General features: G+C 37.8%; 1 protein-coding gene across 2 annotated transcripts in view; it reads right to left on the reverse strand.

Annotated features, from left to right (window-relative positions):
- SCAPER (S-phase cyclin A associated protein in the ER) overlaps positions 1-24,949 on the reverse strand; it is a 136,389-nt gene that overhangs the window by 98,668 nt on the left and 12,772 nt on the right. For both annotated transcript variants that reach the window (XM_039557826.1, XM_039557828.1), the window contains exons 5-15: positions 23,384-23,581; positions 15,459-15,559; positions 14,894-15,010; positions 12,785-12,945; positions 6,348-6,610; positions 5,706-5,927; positions 3,990-4,160; positions 3,444-3,519; positions 2,886-3,003; positions 2,447-2,558; positions 1,868-2,008 (exon numbers count right to left, since the gene is read on the reverse strand). In XM_039557826.1, the coding sequence (XP_039413760.1) occupies positions 1,868-2,008; positions 2,447-2,558; positions 2,886-3,003; positions 3,444-3,519; positions 3,990-4,160; positions 5,706-5,927; positions 6,348-6,610; positions 12,785-12,945; positions 14,894-15,010; positions 15,459-15,559; positions 23,384-23,581 (1,680 nt within the window). The remainder of the gene's footprint in view (positions 1-1,867; positions 2,009-2,446; positions 2,559-2,885; positions 3,004-3,443; positions 3,520-3,989; positions 4,161-5,705; positions 5,928-6,347; positions 6,611-12,784; positions 12,946-14,893; positions 15,011-15,458; positions 15,560-23,383; positions 23,582-24,949) is intronic.

Here is a 24,949-nt window from a genome sequence, read left to right on the forward strand (position 1 = left end):
TAATATTTCTTATCCATATAGCCTATTTCATGAACATGTATTATCTTTTTCAATCACAGGACAGTGCAATACATAAGAACAAAAAATAATAAGAAAAGGTTAGCTTAAAAGAACTTAAATGTGCACGCTAAAAAAAACAGGTAAAGGGAATATATACAGACCGAAAAAAACAGATCATGAAAAAGGGTGGTAGGATAATGTTTGTAACTTTGTTTACTGACTAGAATCCATTTACAGAACGGATTTTACAGGTCAGTAAACAAGCAAGCACTGGGAATTTAGATAACCAACTGGGCAGCAACAGTTACCATGGTCTGCAGCTATCCTACCCATCAGCTATTTCTCTAAAGCCTTCTGGCCCAATTAACCTTGATTTCCAGAACACAAGAACCTCATGAGGCAGCAGATCCTACACACTTAAACACACACAGTATTTGAAACATTTGCTTATCTGGGGAACTATGGCAAGTGTGATTTAGCTAATATAATTACAGAAGTCACATTGGTGTAATGGAATAGTAATCAATGTATGGTAGACTGAATTAGGTAGTCTAGAAACCATTTTAATCCGAGAGAGACAGCAACTAAGTAAAAAAGCAAAATCAGTTTTGTTGTGCTTATCTTGAGTAACACAAATGAACAACTGCATCAATCACAGCTGGGATACATGCTCATCATATAATGAAACAGTTTCAAGGAGAGCCATGTATCTTTACTTGGGAAAAACAGTCTTTAAAATAAAATACTTCATTTATGTTATGCTGGTTTTGACTGGGATAGAGTTAACTCTCTCTGTAGTAGCTAGTATGGGACTATGTTTTGGATTTGTGCTGGCAACAGTGCTGATAACACAGGGATGTTTTAGTTACTCTTGAGCAGGGCTTGCACAGCATCAAGGCAACGGGACCAAAGGGATATTCGAGACCACAGGACATCATGTGCAGCAACGAAACTGGGGGGAGGTTGGTGTGGGGCCACTGCTCAGGGACTGCCAATTGTTTCCTTTTGCATCACTTGTCTTTCTTTATTATTTATCTCTCTTTGTTATTTTTCTTTTTCTTAGAACTGATTTTTTCCCTTCCAGTTATTAAACTGTTTCTGTATCAACCCATGAGATTTCTCACCTTTACACCTCTGATTCTCTCCCCCCATCCCATGGGATAGGAGGCAGAATAAGCATGTGGTTGTGTGGTGCTTAGTTGCTGGCTGGGGTTAAACCATTAAAAGTTTTATCTAAGTAGTATGAAAGAGGCAAACCAAAAAGCATCCATCTAGTGATTGCCTTATGGAATTACGTGTTAAGTCAAAAGAGCACTAAACATACTTAATTTAGAACAACTGCCACATGCTAACTGCAGGTCTCTGTCTATTCCCAGCTGCTCAACAACATTAGTGGTACAAAACACAGCAACACAACTACTGTTTAAGGACACAGAATGCTGGATCTAGAATGGTTTTTTAACAAAAGAGAAGAAATATGAGCTCCCCCCACTTCTCTTTCTACATGCTGGAAAGCAGAGAACTGATCATTAGATCTTCTAGTCCTTCCAGGAGGACTAGGTATCATCAAAAGTGCTGCCACACTCAGTAAGGAACAAAAGCAGCAAGATAACTATCAGCTCTTTATTTCAACCCATCTTTTCCTCCACACCAACCCACCATGACATCTAGTAACAGCTAATTAATTTTAAGTCATATTAGAAAAAACCAGCACCATTTAGACATCAGCATTTATCTGCTTCATGGCTCACATGTGTTCGTACCTAACCCGCACTGTCCTTCACAAACTGCTCAGGAGCACTCTAAGGTGCCACATATATAAAGGCATAGCTGTTAAATAGTTCCTCTTGAAAACAAAGTCACTTACCTTAGCTTCTTCCTCTTGTGCTTTTTTCACAATTGCTTGCAGCTGCACTTCACGTTTGAATTCTGCATGGAGTAACTTCTCCTCCATCATCCTGCGCCTTTGATCTAACAATTCTTCTTTCCATTTCCTTACATCTTTCTCCTATACAGAATGAGCCAATTCATTACTGACAATGGTATCTGACAACAGGGCCTGAATTTTCCTCAGGATTTTCTAATACTTGAAGCTTTCTTCACAGTAACAAAACACTTTCATACCCTACACAAAGCCTGCCTTAAGTTTAACCCAAAGTATACTGCTTCAGTTTGGTGAGTTTTACCATTTCTGTTGGATACATGCAACACATTTCTAGTCTCGTCATGCCTTCCCTGAATCTGAGATTTTCCACTATAACCACTCAAAGAAGTTCATGATTTGAAATAATGCTTTAATTGTTGTGATGCACAAGTCAGCTGTGAAAACTACGTAGATGAAAACTTCATTTCACCACTAGTTTCAATCTCTAATATGTCTACTATGTGGAAAAAAATCCTTTTCTGAAAGGCAGCAGTACAGGCCTTTATATCACATAAAGCTTACCCTCTCCATTAATTTCTGAAGCTTCAGTGTCTTTTCTTCACGTAACTTTTCTCTCAGCTGTTGAGCTTTCATTTGTTTCTCCTCATGCTTCTTTTTGGACTCTGCTATTGTTCTTTCAATAAAAACCAAAGTAGAGCAAAAGCAAGTTAGACAATATTAACTGCCAGTGTAGCAAACATTTCTATGCCATTTCAGTAAGAGAAAACAAATAGGCCACTGGAGGGCAATTATTTCCTGTAAATGTGAACACTGTTCTTCTAGACTTCTTTATTTAGTGGACAATGTAGCACAAGCCTACTCATGAAAAAGTACAGAGAGATTTCTGTAGCACTTTCCACCCACAGCCTAAAACAGAGTAGATTTATGAACAGTTTCAAGCAGCCATGAGTTCGGTTGCTTGTTTTCCCTGGCCAATCCAGGCAGGCAACAACTCCAGCACCTTTTGCGTGAGGGTGACGAGAGTTTCTCGTGCATGTGGATCCCGTGGCCAGGGGGACGTGCAGGCTCTTCCTCCACTCTGTCTCCCCAGGAGTTGCTCTGGCGCCAGGACTCACGAGCTGTACAGATAAAAACAAAGGTGTGGATAATTTAAACACACTTTTCTACAAGAAACACAAATAATAAGGATTAGTTTCTCTAGTTGTCTCTCAGACGGGTTTCCTTGGGCCTAGGTGCAAACACAGACTGAAGCATCTTTAATACCTTTCCTTTTTTAATGCTTAATGATTTTATTACACTTTTATCCAGATGTTAATATAAAACTGGATTTAAAAAATGTAAAATTCTAACAGAGATGCGGAAGAGAGCTGAAGAACAAAGAGACACAGAGTTAGTTTGAACACAAGATCCATCCTTCCTCAGGAAACAACATAGAAAATAATGTAACTTGGAATGTGTTGGGGAAACTTCTGAAACCTTAACTGGCCATGAGCATAATGGACATTTTTCTAAATTTTTGCTGTCATTTCCATGCAAGCATAGTAAGATGAAAATTTACCTTCATAATCTGCCAAAACATCATTCCAGTCCATAGACAAACCACAGAAGGATATGCTTCCATTGCCCATATTAGCCTGAAATTTAAAATGAACCAGACAGTAAAAACATAAACCTTAACTCACAGGTGTGCACACACACTAAACAGCGCCCACTCAGCAATATTCAGCAATGCTTCCAAACAGAACTCACCACCCCAAAGACAAATGCTGCTCCCGCTCTGACAGTAAAAATGAACGCTTTTGCTTCACTACTCTTCCATGGTTACAATGAACCTAACAAGCCCCAGCTTGCCCTATTTTGCTCCCAGAAATAGGCACCAGGACAATGACTCCATGATCAGAGGACTCTGTACCACTCAGTTTAGTAAGTACCTGAGTTTAGTAAGACTAAATATACCTCAGTATGGTATAATTATTACATGATGCTATTTCATGTGTAAAATGGGTTATGGTAATGCCAAAACAAACACTAACAAATTCTGTATTCATACTCCACTGACAACAAAGCTTGAATTTGGGTACAGTAAAATGAACTGGACACTCACAGAGAAGTCACTGTCATTGTCAGTCTCAATATTAATGTCATTGTTTTCCTCTGCCTCAATCTCTCTGGTTAACTGCTCCTCCTCTGCAATAGCACTGGCAATGGCTTCTTCATTTGCCTTCTCCAGGCGATCTGCTAACTCTTCTTTCTTAGCAAGGACTTCTGCCATGGACTGTAGGAAACATGACACCAGAAAAAAACCCAAAATCAGTAGCAGGCATGAAACAGAGGATTCCACATAGTTAACATGAATTATACAGTATTTTATTCAACTTCTCTTTACTTACAGTTTTTTTACTGATATATTTTGTGAAGGTAGCTGAAAATATAAACCCCACTAAAAGTGTTAGCAACTATTAACTCATTTAATAACTACATGAAACATGTATGAAATTAATTATTCACATAATTCAAAAACTTATTATACAAACACTGTCATTAAAAGCACAAAGACTGCAATTACTGTTTTAAATACTTACTCCTTAGGGACTCAGCAAGGCATACTCTGAGTGCATGCATGCTGTTACCTCTACAAAAGGAATCATGCTCCAAAGTATCATTTAAAGATTGAAATTATCTGCATGAACTGTGTCTGGAAACTTCACCATAGTTAATACAATGGAATCTCAGGCCGTACTTGTCTTTCAACATGAATGACAAGAGAGTGGGGTAAAAATGTAAGCCTGAATATGTTGATTTTCTTTTCCTTCTCTAGTGTGCAGCATTAACCAGTTGACTTCCACTCCAGCTACCGAACAATGTGCCACAATACACAAATTGGTATTTAAAGCTGTCTGATCTGGAGTAGTAAAATGCTTCCAAGAGACACAGATCCCACCAACCTGGCAGCATCCTGAACTGTTAATAACTGTCTGAAACAATGTTAGTGGATGAGATGCTAGAAATCTGCTCTAAAAGCAAACAGGCACTTGGCTTGGAAATTATCTGGAAGGACTCCAGTTTGCAAAAGTTAAAGGGAAAGTGATTCACAGGAAAACTTCTGCAAATCAGAATTTTAATCTAGTTTCTGATAAAACAAAACCAAAACAAACCACCTGAAAGTATAACCTGGATTTTATGTAACATTACTGCAGCTCGCCACTCAAGAGAACCCAAGTGAAGCAGACACACCCTGAGACCTGCAGAATTCTCCAGACAGGAAAGGACACTCTTTTCGGGAAGCCAGATAAAAACAGAATACTGACTTCATGTTTTTTGCTTTAAGAATGGCATTCCTCCAAACTGGCTGTAAAGGAAGACCCAGCAGAGCAGCTCAGTGAGTCTCAAAAAGCAGAGGTCTGACTTTGTTTCTAAGAGAATTTTGATATCTCATGTGTTTCCAGTTTGAATGATGAGCGAAACTGAAGTAAGACTTTAATGAGAGTGTGCGTTAGAATGACTGATAGTGGAAGGAAATGAAAAATTAGCACAGACATTATTAAAAGAAGTAATGAGAGCACAGATGTCTTTATTTCAAATAACACATTTATATCTTTCTACTTTAAATTCAGAAACTTTACTGGAATTAAATTCTATCATGAAAAGTATCTATGCAACATTATTTTTCCTACAGTTAAGTACCTCATACATTTTTTTTACAGTTTTTACATAAGGCTAACAGTAAACACTGTGCAACACAGACCGAGAAAATTAAGGCTTAGATTTATTATTCACTCATAAATCTTATGAGATTTCTTACCAATCTGGCAGCACTCACATTTGAAATATCTGAGGGATCCATTTCAGTTTCAGATTTAGCTTTTTCTGTTTGATGCCAGTCTGTAGTGTCAGTGCTCTGGGAGGAGGAGGCTTCATTCATCTGCAGAGTTTTTGAACTGCAGTCAGTACTGGTGAGAACTGGAGGCATCTCAGGAGCTGGTTCTAAGGAATCCCCTTTCAGTGCTGTGCCAGTGCTCCCATTGGCTTCTGAGGCTGTGAACTAACAAGAGGCATTTGCAAAATTAACAAAATGGAACATACTGATTTTTAAAGTCAGAGTCAGTTTTTAAGGAAATATCTGGCAATAACAGAGTGATGCAAATAACTTCACTTATTTCAGGTGCTCATAACCTTGCAAAAGTTGGATCTTTCTACCTGAAATCTATGTATGAGATGTGCTGACTGCTGACTTTTTGGAAAACATGGAAAAGCTGTTCACGGCATCATCATTTTAATTAGCCAATTTGTGCCAACATCTTAATGCATTTCCATAAATGGAACTGAAATAACCATTATTTTAAAAGCCTTTTACAATCTGGTTATTTCATAAAACCTCTAGACAACATCACCCTTAGAAAATGCTCTGAAGAACAAGTTGCAAGATTTAAGGTTAGAAAATGGTTCCAAATTATGTACTGACCTGAGTCCTTTCAGTTAGAGGACCCTCAGACTGATGTAAAGGATCCTTGTGTACCAGCTCTGTGCTTTCGGATGCAGCACTGTCAGTGACTGAACTCCCATGCTTGTTTTCTGCTGGTGGTGAAATTACATTTTCTTTGTCACTGTCACCTCTGGACTTCACTGATTCTGCAGCTACAGGAGCTTTTGTTGCCAAAGGTGTGGATCGAGATCGAACGGGCCTTCCACGCTGAACTGTTTCCCAGCCTTCTGCATCCTTTCGATCTACATGAAAAAACACCCCCCATTCTCAGAAAGGAAGACTTATAAATAGAAGCATTAGACACAACTATTTTATTATAGTATTACACAAGTTGTGGGAGAAAAATGTTCTCTTTAAAAATCAATACCAAAAAAATCAATGAAATATTCTTTAGCAAAGCTTTTTACTTCAAGGAATGCTTTTGGTATTACAGACACTGGACAACTCTATTCATGGGACATGTTCTGTTACTGCAAAGAGTGAAGCTACTCAGACACAAAAAGGTGTGGGAAATGGCAACATGTACTTAAGCTTGCCATCCTTTTTCCTTGCTATTTCATGAGACAGTAAAGCACAACAAAGCAACCACACCTGCTCTTCTTTGCAGCAACAGTAACGTTAGAGGCCTTTTGTGAAAGTACAGACATAATTGCACAACTTAGCATGGAAAGCAGAAACGTGGCTTACTATTCTTCCAGTGTTTTGTTTACTTCTTTTTCTATTTGCTTCACTCTGATAGCAAAAATACACTAATTGGTGTCAGCTTTTAGAAAATTGCTCCTCCTGGATTCCAGGAAATTGCAAAACATTGCTACAATGGGACTGCAAACAAGGAGAAAATAGAAAAGCAGTTTTCTTCAATTTACTTTGATTTCTATGTAGCTGTTACATATGACTTTCTAATCGACATTTCTGATATCTGATATTGGTACATACGTGAAAACCATTTGAAGCTACATTTGTCTGCCTGAAGCATCAGGTCTTATGTGTGACCAGATTTCCAGATTACAAGGTGAACCCCTTCTCCATATGTAACATTTTTGTGGCCAGCAATTAATAACAGCACATCATTTTCCATGTACCTTGAAACAACTGTAAGTGATTATTTGAAGCCTGACAGTACAGCTCACAAGTGTGAAAGGTAAGCTCAGGCCTGTCTATTTGCTGAACAAAAATTCTTGCAAAAACTTCAAGAATAACTATGTATATACTGTCCAACATACTTTTGGCAAAAGCTGCTTTTAAGATTGCTCACATGAAAGGAAGAGAAGGGTGTAGGAGATTACTTTTACCTGGAGGAGTAGAGATGCAAAAAAACCCAACACTAAATTGCCTGTTTTACAGAGGGTAATAATCTAGAATACAACTTGTAAAAAAAATTAATTCTCTGGGTATTTTTAAAGTTTTTACCAACAAAGATGGTCATGTAGCTCAGGCATAAAGACCAGAGCTTGAGCTCAAACATTAAGGTTTAACATATGAACTGGACTAAACAGTTGTTAGGTGGACTTGATGTTCAACAGCAGCAGTAACCAGTAAACTGGAAATCAGCCAAAACCAGAACTAATGGCACTTTCATCCTTTGCTGCCCTTGGCATCCAGCATTTTACAAACATTGCTGGTTTAACTATTGGGTTCTTTTAACATCTCAGGATGAAACACAGCAGCCTGGCCCAACAGCTGGTGTAGATCCTAAGTTACCAGGGAATTTGACAGGACTATACTGGAATTTATCTTCACTGAGCAGCTCATGCAACAGCTGTTTGTACATAACTATATAACTGTTCACAAACCTTAATAATAATGGTAATGACAGATGCAAAAAGATTATATGGTATTTTACTATTGAGTAATTAGTAATTGAGTAATAGTAATACTATTGGTATTTTATTGTTTCACTCTAGAAAAATTGCTGTGTATTTTAAAGTAAATAAAATTTCCAAACTCTGTGAATGAACATGGCTGATCTCCTCAGATCACTGCTGGTACCAGAGTCTGCAAAAAGCCTTTCTGTGTTCCTTCCCCTTATGTGCATTCGCACACATTTCAGAGTCCCACCAACCAGAGATGGGCAGTCAAAACCACACCAATTGCATTTTTTCCTTTGCCACAGACTTTCCATCTGACCCTGTAGGCAACACTGGCCTTCTTTTCATTTCCTCATCTTCATCTAGAAAAAATATCATTACCTACAGGAGCTAGTGATGGGAACATGTTATTGCCCTCTCAGAGACAATCTTAACTCCAGCGGTTCTCCAGGGAACAGGGTTTAATTCCCCAGGAATCACAACCAGATTTACAGCAGAAAGCTCACAGCATCTGGCTCTGCATCCTGTGGGACAAGGACTGCTCAGGCCCTTTAAGGAGCACAGCTGCTCCCATCCCACCAACCTTAGTAACTGATGGGACCACAAAGACTTTGCTGTATCTGGCTTAGGCCAAAATCTGGCCAAGAAATTTTGCTGGCAAGTAACAGACACCAGAGATTGTTCAGAAGAGCTGCTAAAATCAACCAAAGAACCACCACTGCTGTACTGCAGCAACTTCTGGATTGCAATTCCTTTTGCTTGTCATTTGCAAAACAAAATTATTGAAACGCTTCACTTCTATTTGTTCTGAAAATTGAAGTCACCTTCTACATAAAAGCATCTTTTCTACATTAAAAGGAGCAGAAGAGACCGTTTTGTAGTATCTACTACCTAAACATAATTTTACTAACCTCTAGGTAATAAGAGATATTAATCATATATATGTATCTCAATAATAGTACTAATACCTTTTACTAATATCTACTAAAGTTTATTCTACCAAAAAAGAATATTCTTGCCTGTTGATTCTTTGCCTTGTGACATATTGCTTAGTAGTCTACAATGACAGACTTAATTAGAATAAATTATTCAGAGCATAGCGGAACCATAATCACACTTACTAAAGTAAAAATGAATCTTTTCATAAAAGCCATTCATGTTCAATTTTTAATTTGCATTTTTTCACTGTCAGATTCATATTTATTACCCAAGACTCAACCAAGCATTTTAATAGCCAGAAATATCTGCATTTGAAAGAATATTGTTTGGTGACTTCTTTAAACACAAGGCAGTTTTTAATGCATATATGTATTCAGACTCCTGAACTACCTGGAGTCAATTTAACAGTGTGATGCCATCTGACAATTAGCAGTGCACCAGAAGATACTTGTTCATTTCAATTCATCAATCAGTTTAGTATTCAGTCATTTCCAGGCATGTTTTTAACTAAGAGCTCGCAAAGCTAATACATTTATTACACTAGATCACATCTAATGAGAGACAAAGTTAATACTCAGTAAGGCACAAATCTTCCTCCACACTTATTCCCTAAGTCTGGAATTCTTATAGCCCAGCAGCCATTTCCACAGGCTACGTATCACATGCCGGGTTTGATTACCCCCAGAGCTTTGCAAATGAATAATTCATTTGACTACCCTGATCATTCTCTAGTTTCACATGAACCTGGCTGTCCCTGCCTGTGCTTGTGTTACATGGAAGTGACAAGCCATCTGTTATCTCAGGGCCCTCACAGCCACCAGGCTCCTGGGAAGTTGCTCCATCTGGAAGAACTGGCCAAGGAGCCTCACTGGAAACACTACTAACAGAAATCCAGGCAACTATGTGCAAACTCCTGGGGGTTCTACCTCAGGAGATGCATGGCCCTTCTAAAAAAATTCACTTGCCAGTAATATCCTGCCCAAACCCCCACATTACTAAACTTCAGTTCCATCTGAGCCCAAACCAGAACAGCTACTTTAGAGGATTGTACATCCTGCAAAGTTTCCAGTCTTAGCTGCATTACAGAGAACATCTATTCACAACTATGGATGTGAGCAATTAATACAGGAAAGATTATAATGATAATAATAGTAATAACAATAAAAATCAACCAGATTTCAAGTATGGCAACAGAAAAAAATTTAGTGTTTCTGAGAAGTTCATATGTTCTAGAGTGTCTTAAATTCTGTAATAACAATTATTTTAACTGTAAGCACCTACTTCCATTTCTAATACACACTCTAAACTCGTATAACCCCTCTCACTTTTTACCACAGGCACCAGGGAATTCATGACCCATGAAACTGCTCAGATAGTAAGAACAAACTACGCTTCATGTTGTAAAAAACACTCAAGCATGAAAGACAATTTAAAAAAATTCACTAAAATATTGAGGGTCACAGTAAGTTTAATGAGGGAAATGAGATAAGATGATTTAACCTCATTTAATTATGATTCCAGAAAAGGAAAGATTAAAGAACTATATGGAAAAATAATGCATTTTCTCTCTCCCTAAGGGCTTATTTTGTTAAATTTGGAAATTGCATCAACCATGAAACAGATACAGTATCATACTCATCCACATCACAAAATCATTGTGAGGCCTAATGATAATGCTGTTGGAAATCACTGGAGAAAAAAAGTGTTTGGGGAAATCCTGTGGCTGTAAGCCCCAGCTGGGCTTTGGGTGGGCAAGGGAGCATTACAGGGGGCAGGGGGAATCCTTTCCCCAAGGCCCACATGCACCAAACAGCTGGGAGTGCATTAGCTGGGGAAGGGGCAGAGCAGATGACACCCGAGCCTCAGAGCTGCTTCAATAATGCATGTGAAGGGCCTCTGTGGCTCCCTTCACATAAACTTCACAGATTTTCTTGTGCTTTCATCAGTGAGGATAACTGGATCTTACCAAAGCGATTCCACCTCCCACACAAAGGACAACATGCTTCTACAGAGAACTCGATTTGTTAAAAACGTAACAGTTCAGCCACGAGAGAATCACTGAAATACTCCAATGCTCAATGTCAGCAATTAGAGATTCTTAAGGATAAACAAAGCCTAGCAGGAATAACTGTTATTTCTTAAAATTAAATGTTTCAAGTCTGGATTGCATAGTACATTTGACTTGAAGATTACTGAACACTTGCAGGCCAGTACTACAGGACCTAAGAGGCTTCTCTTTTTGGAGCTCATCAGCTGCAAGTAACATTCAATAAAAACACAACACTGATTTCTTCAGCCCTCTAAAAGCCTCTGAAAGTAACATAAGGATAAAGTCTTTTGTTTTCCTCCTAGCCTCTTAAAATATGTTATCCATATTGAAATACAGATCATTTTATTCCCTGTGTAGCTAATAACATTCTCCATATGCACAAGAACACCTAACAAAGGTATTTTAGCAACAGCTTGGAGCCTGTGACTCTAATATGAGCGATAATCACAAGAAAAAGCTTCTGTTATGAGTAACTTCAACTACTGGCATATATTAAAAGTGGAATTACTTCAATTAATCAATTCAATTACATCAATTATAGTGCTGAAAACTCAGCCAAACAGCTCCTGCTCTCCAAGCAGCTCACTGCAACTGTACACAGCAAACTACTTCCTCATGTAAGCAGTAGCCATCAATCCCATTCCAACCACCATCTTTAGAGTATGGGTTTGATGGCTCTGCTCTGAGCAGAGGAATCCACTACTGAACTCATTCATGTTACACTGCAAGACCCCTGGACAAGTATTTTACCTCCATAATATGCCACAAGTCTGCAAGTCACTATTACATAACTTCTACTACTCCTAGGTTGAACATACAACTATCTTAAATTGATACATGCACTTCCTGAAACTTTTCTTATTGGAAAAAAAAAACAACAACACTTTTCATTTTCTTTCAGAATATCCATTTCTACATTCTGCCTGCTGGTTTTGCAGAAAGTCATCTGGGACCACACATGAAGAAAATAAAGAAAAAAAAAGAGCATCTCTTAAGATAATCTCAGGGATCCAGTCCAAAGAAACCAATTTTATAACCCAAATGGTAGTTTTTTATGTCTGCAACAAAACCAATCTCTTCTAGAACAAAAGATACTGCATCAAGGATTCTCCAAGGAGCATCTTTAGAGAAACAATTCATAACCAAACGTGGTAACTCTTGTCTTGCAAGGAAAAAACATCAGTTGGTACTTCAGCACAGTTCTAATAGCATGTTCTCCCTGGACATAGAAAACTATCTTGAGCTCTTCACAGATTCCCGGGCATGCATTAGTCTTTATATTGTTAAGCCATCCCAACTTGCAACCAGTTAGATCGGCAGTTTGTGACCAAAGACCTTTTGCTTCTTGGGATGTTATAAACTGGTATTTTAACAGATCAAATTCTAGTTAGTGAAAATACAGCAGAATGTTACCTACACATGAAAAACATGAAAACACACTTCTGTCTCAAACTTAACTACTGCAATGTATGGCTGCATTAATCTTTTATCTCTATACTTTAACATTGTATTTCACAAAACTAGGTTTAATTTTGCTTAGAACTTAGGTCATCACATTCTGAATTTACTTTATACCACAGAGTTTGTGAAAATAACTTAAGCCACTGAAAGGGACTTGCCATTTTTCCGCAGTGACTTCTGTGCCGGAGGTGCCAGACAGGCTTGTGCTGTTGCCAGCTCAGGATTGGCAGCTTTAGTTCCATGGTTGGCTTTTACCTTATCAGCCCAACTTACACCTGAAGGAGCCAGGCGTGTTGCAGAAATTGTCACTGCAGAGTTCCTAAATGAAAGTCACAGCTCTTTTTAGTGTCTGATCAAGTAACAGAACAGTTTGTTAGAAAGCTTTATCAGAGTCTGTCAGAGACTATCAGAATGGTGCTGTACAGAACTACTTACTTCTCCTCTGGCAAACTCTCCAGGTTGCAGCAATTTATACTGGAAAGTTCTTGTCATTTACTCAACAAATCTTTGTTTTTAATAAACAAGATGAATTTAATCTTTATGATACTAATTTCTTAAGGAATTCATGGTTTTGGCAACCAAAGAAACACATAATAACAAATTCTGCATACTAAGTCTTGAAAAATACTCCTGTCACTTTAAGCCTGGCATTTGATCATTTAGCACTCCCAACTCATTTTCATTAAAAATAATGAACAGAGTTTTCCCTATTCATCTTCCACGTAAGTGATTTTATTTATTTTATTTATTTATTTTATTTATTTTTATCATACCCTTCTTGTTATCTCTTCTCCAAGTTCTTTTCTTTTTGCATCAATGCTGGTGGATACCTCTGATTGTTCCTGTTTGTAGTTTCTCTACTTTTCCTACTTTTTCTATACTGCTTTGGGGAAGATATGAAGATGACTAGAGGTATGAACCATGAATTTCTACAGTGGTGCACCACTACCTTCTCTACTATTCCATATTCATTTCCTAGTAACTCCTAGCATTCTGCCAAAAGTTTCCGTAGTACCAAGTATGTCTCAGCCCTTATTTTCTATCCTATTCTCTCTCTCATACACAAAATACTGCAGCTCTCTGGCGTTGCCTCGCTTTGAGACACACAAGTGGACTAAGACAGAAGAAAACAGTTTACAAGTGTGAAGGATGGAAAACCCATCTTGTTATTCCCTGCTCTAACACACACAGTTGCTCATCATGTCCCTGTGATTGCGAATAAAACAGCTCCAGCAGCAATACAACATGTAATTACATGCAAAAAAATATAAGGCTTAGCTAAAAGACTAATCATGCTGAGCTGTTATGTTCTAATAAAAATAAAAGCGCATTGATTTCCACCAGATTCAAATGTTTCACTTGAGTGCTTGTGCATATTTTCTCCCCACCACCAGGCATTTAAGCAGACACCCCTCAGATGCTGTCAGGTAGGTATCAATAGATACCCCTACACAGGGCCTACACCAAACAGACTTTGCAGTATTTTTGTAGAAATATTTGACATGCAAAATTTCAGAGAGCTCAATACTCAGAAGTGCTGCCCAAACAGTCCAGTATTACATCTCGGCTGAGGACACTGTAACCACTTAGGAAACTGGGCAGTGTGTTCCCTAGATCCCAACAAACCTGAAGGAACTACAGCACACACACTGAGAAAGATTTCAACTGGACACATTCGTGCTCTCCAGACTGAGACAGGACTAGACAGTGTTGCTCTAAATTTATGCACATTTTTGTTGAACTGCTTTCAAATACTTTCATTTCAACAAGTAAAAGATGCTTTACTGCAGTATATAACATACTCTACATTTTAACTAGTATCAGTTTTGGCACACATCAGAATCATCATAATCTCACTTTACATTCACTCTTTTTGACCTGTATTTACTTCTGCATGCTCAGCTGGCCATTCACATTGCACACATTGGCAATTTTAAAATGCTACTTAGAGACATTTTGACCTTTGTTTTGTAGAGAGAAGGGAGTACTAAACAGATAACATGAAATACTCTAACAGTATTTTATCTTCAGGTCTTTCTAATGACCAGTAATTAAATATATTACAAAGTAAGGAAAAAGTAAGTCCTTTATAGGATTTTCCTTTACAGATCATAGGCTTTTCTTTTATGAATGCAAGTAATTGCTTATATGATTTACTAAACAGCAAAACAATACATTGGTTACTATAGAAAAATAGTGCTTTTGTGAACTTTGCTTCAAATGAATCTTTATTTTAGCTTCAATAAACTTCTTAACTGGTTTCATACCCAAAATTTAAACTCCTTCGAGCATTTGATGTCACACTAATCCTATCTGTGGATGGACTTGGGATCACATGGCGTCCTGGAGACATTTTCTTTACTTCCCAGGCCAGTGAAGTAGGTCTGCAAATCCAGGAAAGAAAAGCTTAAAAATACAATTCACAATAACTCTTCCTATCACCTTAAAACAAAACCAGAACTGACAAACGCTCAAAGTGTTAATGAATCCTGCTGAATTTAATCATTGATCATAGCAATTGTTTCTACACCAACTCCAAACCCTATCAGACAGACCCATATCAAAAATAATGCCTCTTCTCAAGACTACAATGTTTATTTCAAATTCCAGTGTAGAACAAAGCATCACACCAACCATTTAAAAGGAAAGGATCAAGGTAGGACTGGAAATATCCTCTAGTTCTAAGTGACAGTGACAATGCACATAAAATGTCCTCACAGCCATTTTGTTGAAAAGGAAAATTGGTTCTATTTTCTGAATCTCTGCTAGAAAATGAAGTTTACTGTGAACTTTACTCTCTCTGTAGATTAAAAAAAAAATAAATCTAATTACCTGCTTTGAGCATCAGCTTTTTCCAGCTTCTCCTGTAGCTGTATCCAATCAATCAATGCTTTGAAGTCCCTTACATAGTTATCGAGCATCATCAGGACTTCCTGAAAAGCAACCATCACATCAATCTTCCAACTTAAAAAACAATCCCCCACCCCAATAAAGAAACTGAAAAGAAAGAAGGACATTTACTATTCTGTAGCTTTCTCATTAAAAATAAACCCAACACAATCCCTGAAAACAAGAAGGCCCAGATAATTAAGATTTTTATGTGAACAATCATTAAAACATTTATCCTAAAAAAAAAAAGGTGCACATTTTCCAAGATCTGTGTGAGCATCAATGTGTAAGGATGAAATGGCAACACTCCCAAGAAAATAATTCTTAACACACATAAGGATACTTGTTTCATTATTTATGCTTTTTTTTGGTCAGTTATCTTTTAAAATATGCTAGACATACATCATCAAGTAAGCAAAACCATATAAAACCTAACAGGTCTGTGAAAGACTAATAATGTCACAATTAATCTGTTTGTGATACGAATGTATACAAAACTACACAAAGGCAACAGCATCAGAACCTGGGTAGGATTAAACAGATACTGTCAAAAACGATGTGGGCATGCTGGACATTTACTCAGGATAAGCAAAATCTTAATGAAGTAGTTTGAATCTGGAACTACATTTTGGCCTCTAACAAATAAAATTAACTGTTGCAAAAGGACATATAAATTAACTTCACACTACATCAGGAAGAAAGTCATAGACAAAATGGCAGTGGCTGAAGAGACTTGCTTCTGATTAAAATATCCTTAACTACAAGAAAGCATTGACTGGGCCTACTGATATCCAGCTGGCACAAATGTACAGATGTAGTACCTATAGTAAGGTCAGATTACAAGCAGAAACAATGAAAAATTCAAAGTAAGTTGCCTTTACTCAGATAATGGCAGCATTTTTTCACTGCAAAGCAGGGCAAAACACAGTATAATGGAACTCTCAGTTGTGTTCCCTGAGCAAACTACAGTTATCTACTGCTACTGGTAGGGAAAGGAGCAATTCTTTATCATGCAGCAAGGTAGGAAATCACCTGTATTCCACATATAAACTCAAAAATCATTGACTGAACATGACAAAACACACACAGACATAAGGCACCTCCTCAGCAAAGCTGATCACCAACAAAGCACATTAATGCCTAAGGGAGAGAGTTTGAGCTCATGTTAGTCAGAAAGAGCAGCTTTCATAACTACTCTTTCTGAGACAAGAAAAATGTGTCCTGTACTCTGTCATGACAATGTGCTGAAAATAATAAAAATCCATGAAGGAAGCTTGAATTCTATGAAACTTAAATGAGCTTCACATGCAGAACGTAAAGTACAGACATAGTTTTGTGGTATAAGGAAAAACACTAATGACAAAATGTTGCTGTTGCACAGGTTCTTTACTATGCCAAAGTCAGCCCTGCCGGTATTGGATAAATATTCTGCTCAAAGCAAAATACTTAGAAATTTTGGGAACAATTACAAATGAGAAGGTATTGGTTCTTAAGTGCATAACTACAAATTTTAACAGTAAAACCTTTGACAGCAAAAATATTACAAACACTCTCCTACAGTCCAGGTAACTAATGCATGTTTTTGTAACATCACGTCCCATACAACTTTAATTGTCCTTTTAATAGAAAAAGGACCTCTAATGCATGCAAAATGCTCTTTCCTATAAAATCATACTGATTGATATTCATTTTGTTTAACCCTAACTTCGAAATTCAGCTTCAGTTTTGGCGTAAGTGTCCTTTTAACTACTCTTTATGGCACATACAGAGCATATGCTGGTTGCTGTAAAGGAAAAGTCACCACAAAGTCAGACACCAGGGAAATCAAACAGAATCCTACTGCTGATGCAAAAGTTGTTCTTTGCTGTGAAATATTCCCCAAAAAAGCTAACAGAAATCTTTCTTACAAAGCAGTTGTAAGGTTTACAGCACCAAAATAATTCTTAAGTAAAGTCTGCTACAAGAAATGAACAAGTCAAGTGTTTCAGCCAGTTCTTTTTTAGTTTCACTAATAAAATTTCAGCTTTCTAATCCAATTCACGTCCATTTAGGTTAGCCCATACTAAGTTGTGCTGACTGTTACTAACAATGAGAGCATAGAAAGCAAAATTTAATTCTGAATCATTTACTTTTCAAGTCAGCCACTGACATACTCCTCACAAAAAAAAAAAAAAGAATTAATGTGAATACGAGTTATATTTCTGAAGTTAGCTGGCACAGGAAAAAAACCGCAATAAATGGCTTAACCTATTTTAAGGAATGTTTAGCTCCACATTATCAGAAATGATCAGAGCAGACCCATGCAGCTGTAACCCGAGCCATGTTTTATGAACAAGGGAATACAAACAAGACAAGCAGCTGGAGTGGCCCCATACTCACTGATGCACATCTCTCTCCCTAAAGCTATGAGGGCCATTTTGTCAAGCAGGATGGAGCAGAACAAAAGTGGCTCTGAAAGCGCCGTTGCAGGCATGCAGATAACTCCATATAGATGTCCAGCTAAAATTACCAATTAGTTCCCCAATTGGCTGCAACGGCTTCGATTGGTTTGTAATGGACTCTGGGGCCGGCGCGCAGAGCAGGCCGGGCGGCGCCATCCCTTTGTCCTCTGACACACAATCCCGGCGGGGCTCCGCGCCCCCGGCATCGATCCCGCTCTGCCGCTCACCTACGGCACCGCCGGGAGCTCCGATACCCCGTGCTGCTGAGCCAGGCCAAACCTGCACCACTCGAGAAGCTGCTGACAAAAAGGAACCTTTATGGGCCAGACTGCGGCTGGACTACAGTCAGAACAATTTTATATCTCATTATTTCTCAAGGTCACACCTATCCCATACGATTCTTAAAGAGACCGTTCGAACTAAGTAAGAAAGCAATACTGCTAAAAAACAACCTGTCAAAGAAAATCCATGATATGAAACTCAAACCAGTCACAATACAGCTCCCGTTACCTTCTCCTCTCTGTTCTTGTCAATTCTCTCATCAACAGTTCTGCATGTCTCTTTTTTTTTCTTTCCTTCTTTTCTCCAGCTTTCACTCATTACTCTGGTTGCCATGTATTTATCTCAAAGTTGGACTTCTAGTCTCTTCAACTGGGTGATCCTATTAATTACTTTGTAATCAACTAAGACCTTCAAGAGTAGCTACATGAGAACAATCCTCACTCAGGACTTGGGTCCTAGATAGGCCCATTGTAATCCTTCAGAACAGAAGTGCACTTTAGAAATCCCTAAACCACTTTGAAATGTCGTTTCATGCATTTATTCTCCCATCCTCAAACAAGGAAGCAGCAAACAGGGAGTTATGGAAGACTGTAGGGTTTTAAAGTTACTACAACCCAAAACAGTAGCACATCCATCAGAGAAATTAACTCAGTCACCACATCTGTACTTTAGCTTATTGGCCAAGCTAGAAATATGGATTCTGTTTTACAAACCATGCCTACTTTATCCTGTTTCAGTATCTGTAATGAATATTTTAGTTTATGTATTTACCAAAATAAACTCCTTTTTTTTTTTTTGTACTGGAGCATGCTTTTAGCACACAATTTAAGTTCCTTCTTTCTTTTTTTAAATGTATGTTCTGAAGTTTAACTGTGTTTTAGTAATTTGACAAAGTAAAATTGCTTCAAAAAATTCCTTGTAGCCTTTTCATACAGTTGAATTACAGATAATTAAAGCCAGCTCTGGGGTTGGTTCAACCAGTATGATTGTCAAAGCTTTGGGAAAGGATGAAAGGAAGCAGCTCCTCTAGACAAAGGACTCTCCTCATATCAACTTCAGTACATGGCAAATAATATTTTAAGAAAGCACATGGTCTCCTAGATCCAAGTGTTAAATTCACCATATCTGGCCTCAGTTGCTCCTCATTAATTCACCTACATCATGACAGCCACAATCCGCTACCTGACAAGGATGTGCTCCAAAGGACCCATAACCATTACCAAAGGAAAATTTCTCCATAAGAATTAATGCAGTGGCATGTGCAAAGACTTAATCACACAAAATTTAAACATATATATATATATGGCAGGAACAGGGATACCCAGACTGCCAGCTAAGACATGCTGGCTTTTCAGAATAGATCACCATTTTGAAAGACCTCATCTTTAGCTGTTAAAACTGAATGCTTGATCATGAACCCATTTTCCTGTCCTTCTCTGATGACTCATCTGCGGAAGATGACAACAATGAAAAAGTAAATGTCCAAAAAGAGGCAGTGGGAATGCTCACAGAGATTTTCACTGAGCATGGACTGCCACAATACAGCCACAGATTATTTATTTAGGAACATAAAACCATACTCTAAGTAAATATCCCCAAATTCAGAACTAGAAGGTGTGTTTTTGTGAGTCAGTGCTAAGCTGCAGCCTTGGACGCTTCTGCCATACTCCAGCTGTGGAACTGGCTGTCCTAAATGCCAGCGATGGATCAACTGCATGAGCAGGGGTCTCAGTCTGCACAGAAAGAGTGAAATCAGTAGAAATTGACGGCCAGGCCCAAAAGCAGCCCTCGGAGAGGCTCCTCTCTGCTTCTGGGAAGCCTCAATCAACTCAAACTCTCTCACAGACATCCCCCAACTGAAAGGCCTTAACTTAAGTTGATTCAGTTGGTTCTTTTGCAGAGGAGCATCGTGCAACATGTCTAAGTTCATTTTTAAGTGAAAGTCTTTACCCACCTCTTCACCTTGTGCTGTCTGTGAGAAGCAGAACAGAACTTCACTGCTGAATTTTCCATTTCATAAGAGGGAATAAGAATCTCAAGCAAAATTAAACTGTTTTCACTGAACCAGACTGATGTAAGAATCCATCTGTAAGCTTTAGAAACAAGACAGAATCTACCCTGGCCAAAACCTTCCAGAAATACACCAGTAACTAACATTAGGTGAAAAGACAAGAGATTGTACAAGCTTTAGGTAATGCTAAACAGCAATGTAAAAATAAAATAGAACAAAATTTTTACATGATAAAATTCAGCTTTTTTGAAAGGAAAAGAACAGCTGAAGCTGGCAACTCATCCTAGAAGAAAAAAATTCCCAAATTAAATTAAAGGTAGTTTGATATTCTTCTATACTTACTGTATCATTAGTTGTTGAATCCAGTTGCTCAAACTCTATCAATAAAGGATTTACATAAGTGTGCAGTGTTTCTTTTTTATATATACATACACACACATATATAAACACAAATTCAGTTACTGAGACACCTGAAAACACCATGGAAGAATAGCAGCTGAAGACATCTGTTGCATTAACAACAGAATCTGCCTCCATCCCTCTACAAAACTTTTGCTCTTAATTCCTCTTATCATACAGCAAGAGATTTAAAGGCATTACTATTTCTGCTCTGCCTACACTTGCCACCCCAACCTAGAAAACAGTAGGTAAAATATTCATATAAATGTTAGACACACAGAAACCTAGCTAATATATAGAATATCCATACAATTTGCATTTTCAAATGTTGAAGGTTACAGCCAAACCTACTAGGATATATCTAATCTTTTATCACTATTGCACAAACTAATTTATGTACAGTAAGATTATGCTTAGACTGGAGAACTCTTCATTTATTTCAGAAATAATTCAACCATGTTCATTATGCCTTTACATACAAAGCATCCAAGCCCTATCTATATATCTACATACATGATTTGAGAGTTCTCAATTCCAAATCAATAGCAGATACCAACTTCAGCAGAGCCCAAAGCTGAGAGAAAATATACACAAGCACTGATCTGCTTACACACATTCCCACTGTTTGGATCCTCACCACAATCCTTCTGTCTGCAGTTTCAACCACAAAGAGCCACCAGAGCCCTTTCTCATTTGGGAGCATCAAACATCTTCAGTGACAATGCAATCGATAAAACTATAACAACTTGTAAGGATACGGGAGAGCAAAAGGCACAAAATACCAAAAAAACCTGAACTAACATTTTATACCAGGTTAAGCAGAAGGTTCAAAATGCCAGAAGTTGTCAATTTTCATTTTTACACGAGTCTTCTTATAACACAACCTTTATGCAACTTAAATGTTTACATGGAACAGCACATGCCCACTTGACCAAGGCAGAAGTTTAAAAAGTCAAAATTAAGGAAGTTTTTGATAACGTCAATTTATCCTAATTGAAAGGATTTTTCAAAATACCACTTAAAAAAAAATGAAGGGAAGGTTAGCAGTGGGACCATTTTCGTTTCTTATTTATTATTATTTCCCTATGTCCAGCAGTCAAAATGGTAGAAACTGGGCTATGTCAAAATCACCATAAATAAGGACAAACAATAGAGTTTACAGAAGAGAGACATTAGTAGTAAATATAATTTACAAGACTAAACAGTTTTACACTTCATATCTTAATTAACAGACATGATAGTAATTCATCAAAAGAATAATCATCTTTTAACAGTAACCTGTAAAAGAAAATCCCACAGACAAAGGACCACAGCACAAACACATATTCCAGCTGCTCAGGTAAGGCACACTTTTGTGCTGAGAAAAAAGATCTTTTAAAAGGGAAGAGTAACATGAACATTGCAGAAGTTTCACAACACTTGACACTGGACTGCCCTGTTTGCTCATTTTTGGTTTTTTTCACTTGTGTTTTGCAAACAAGTAACCTGATCTGCACAGATAAATACATCGTTGTCAAGAGTCTGCTAAAATGAAGACTTTTCACTTGGGCTACATAGTACCCCCCTCCAAAAGCAGATCAAGTAGCCCAATTAAAATGCTGAACGATATCTAACCCCCAAAATATGCGATAATGATACAAATATGCTTCTGATCTTTCAGTCACAAAAGTTTAAAATGCTTACAATGCAAGGCTGGCTGGCTTTCTTAAACCAAAAAATTCTAGAGAAATGTTTCCTGAGCAGGAAGACAGTTCAGTACCAAAATGTTAAATTGTGTTAGGCCAACCAGCAATTTGCAAGCCTCTGAGCTACTGTTCAGTTCTCAAAGCTGCTTCCAATGAAACGTATTTGTACGCTAATCTCAAAGGCAATTTGGCCGTGTCTGATTACAGCAGAGAATGAGATGCATAGGATAATAAAAAAGTTTACTTAAACTGATATATGAATTTTTTTACAGTGATTAGATAATCATTTCCAGAATGTGTTGAGTTTTCAGCCATGTTTAATATGAAAACAAAGTCATATCTTTAACATTTCTTTTCTAATGTATTCTGACTTCTCTTAATGCTTGCGATAAATTCCATTTCCAAAGCATGAGTGATTTTTATTAAATGACAAGGGTATTTCTACAGATCTACTAGAAAATCACAATAAAATGTGAACCAGATGCACAAGCTATTACAAACCCAGGTTATTTGAAACTGGGAAGTGTCTTACAGTGACATACCAACCAGACATTGCTTACACTCGACCACCAATCACTTTCTTAACAAAGGGAGAATGAGAAGAGTGATAACTATCACTGCAGAAAGGGAGCAGTGTGTAATTAAGCCACTTAACAGGAAGCAAATGAACGTGAAAAAGGCTGAACTGCAACAGTGCCACCTACAGTAAAGGACATTACCAGGCAAAGTAAATAACCAGTGTTTAGTCAGAAAAGTCACAAAATCAGAGCTCAAAAAACGAAATCTCATTTCAGCAAAAACTGAGCTCTAATATTTTCATGTACAACTTTTTGGTTTTTATACACTTCAAAAATTAGTCCCTGCTCAAAATGAAAGCATTCTCTAAAATACGAGTACATATGCCCTCAGCTTTCCTATTTAAAAGCCTTCACAAAATACAAATGAAAAAGTAACATGTTTCTGAAGCTCTAATTCCTCATTTACCTTTTAGGTAAAATATAAGAAAAGCCAGACAGAAGCCAGATAGGCAAAGAACAGCTGGAGCCTTACCTTGCATTCCACCACACTCTGATCTGATTCACATGTGACATAGATTTCATCAACTGCACGCCGGAGATTGTCAAAGAGAAATGCCCAGTACCGAGCCCGCAGATCCACCTTTCGAGGCTGCCTTGTTTTGGTGGGGCTTTTGTCAAAGTTTTTATCTCCAGCTCCTGCTGCTGTTAATTTACAGTCTAAGGTAGTGTTCTGAAAACAAGAAAGTACAAGGTAAAAGGAGAACAACAAACAGAATTATGGTAAGGAGTTGGGTTTCTGTGCAACACACCTTTCATCAGCATATTGAAACACCTGTAAACAAGAACTTCTTTGCTAAAGAAGACATCATTGCACTGACTTGAGTTTTTTAGAACACACTTTCTTAAATATAGGCAGCACTTATGTTCAACTAGATTCTGTTTCTTTGATATTTATAATATTTTCATTTCACAGCAGTACGAGATACTCTGCCTCTCAGCACACTGCGAAGTTACATTTTCTAATTACATATCCTGTATTACTTATTCTGACAGGTGTGTATATCCAGAGGTGAAAATAGCATTTCACTAATAAACATACCAGCAATATTCCACCAGAAGGAAATTTTATTACCAAGACATTACATATGACATGAATGTTTTAAAACCTTCATGCTAATATGTGTTAATGCCAGTGAAATGCTGATGTGGCTCACCCTAGAACACAGACTTAACTGACCCAGTACTGCTTTGCTGCGCAGATGCAGGGGACAGCCAACATGCTAAATGGGATGGGATGGGATGGGATATTCCAAAGGATTCTGAAGCACACCTATTTGTCTAAAGGTACCAAATCACCACTTGGTCGCATGACACTGCCCTTATTAAACCTGAAATTCTCTCCAACAAAAGAAAACAAACAGTAAAATCCTGTTACCATAAGCTTGTGCACTACATAGCCAGTGGACAAGCACCCCCAGTAAACCCCAAGTGACACCCAACTGTGTGCTACTTTGTGATGGAGGTATTAGCTACATATTAAAGTAGTCTGGTTTGGGTTGGCTTTTTTCATTATGTATTTCTTTTCATAGCACCTTTAACGTAGTTTTGATGCCCTGGTCCACTGTGGCATATCAATTCTTACTGGAGCACTCTTGTAGGGATTAAAATCCCATTCTAAATGCTCTACTTTGGTGATTGAATAAGAAAACTCAAACACCACACATAACAGTACACAGTGTTTATAATTAGAATATCTAATCACTAACTAGAAATAGTGTAATTTTCAAAACAATTGGTTGGGATTCAAGTCTTTTTGTCCTGTACCACACATCATTAAACAAATTCCACTTTGCAGTTAGGGAGACACACTGTTCTCAGAATGGTTATGCTCTCACCTGCGTTTGTGGTGAGACGCTAATTTTTCTGTAAGAAGCAGAAGAACAGTAAGATTTACTACAATCACACCAACATCTCTGCTACCCTTACATATATTTCCAAGGGCTGCAAGTGTACTCCAGATGAACCCCAGCTAATGTATGCACGAGAGCCATGTTCAGAAAGATGCATGGCATAAACAACCGATGAACAGCAATTTCAG

The sequence above is a fragment of the Corvus cornix genome, chromosome 10 (assembly GCF_000738735.6).
Source record: "Corvus cornix cornix isolate S_Up_H32 chromosome 10, ASM73873v5, whole genome shotgun sequence".
In the NCBI taxonomy this organism is placed as follows: Eukaryota; Metazoa; Chordata; class Aves; order Passeriformes; family Corvidae; genus Corvus; species Corvus cornix.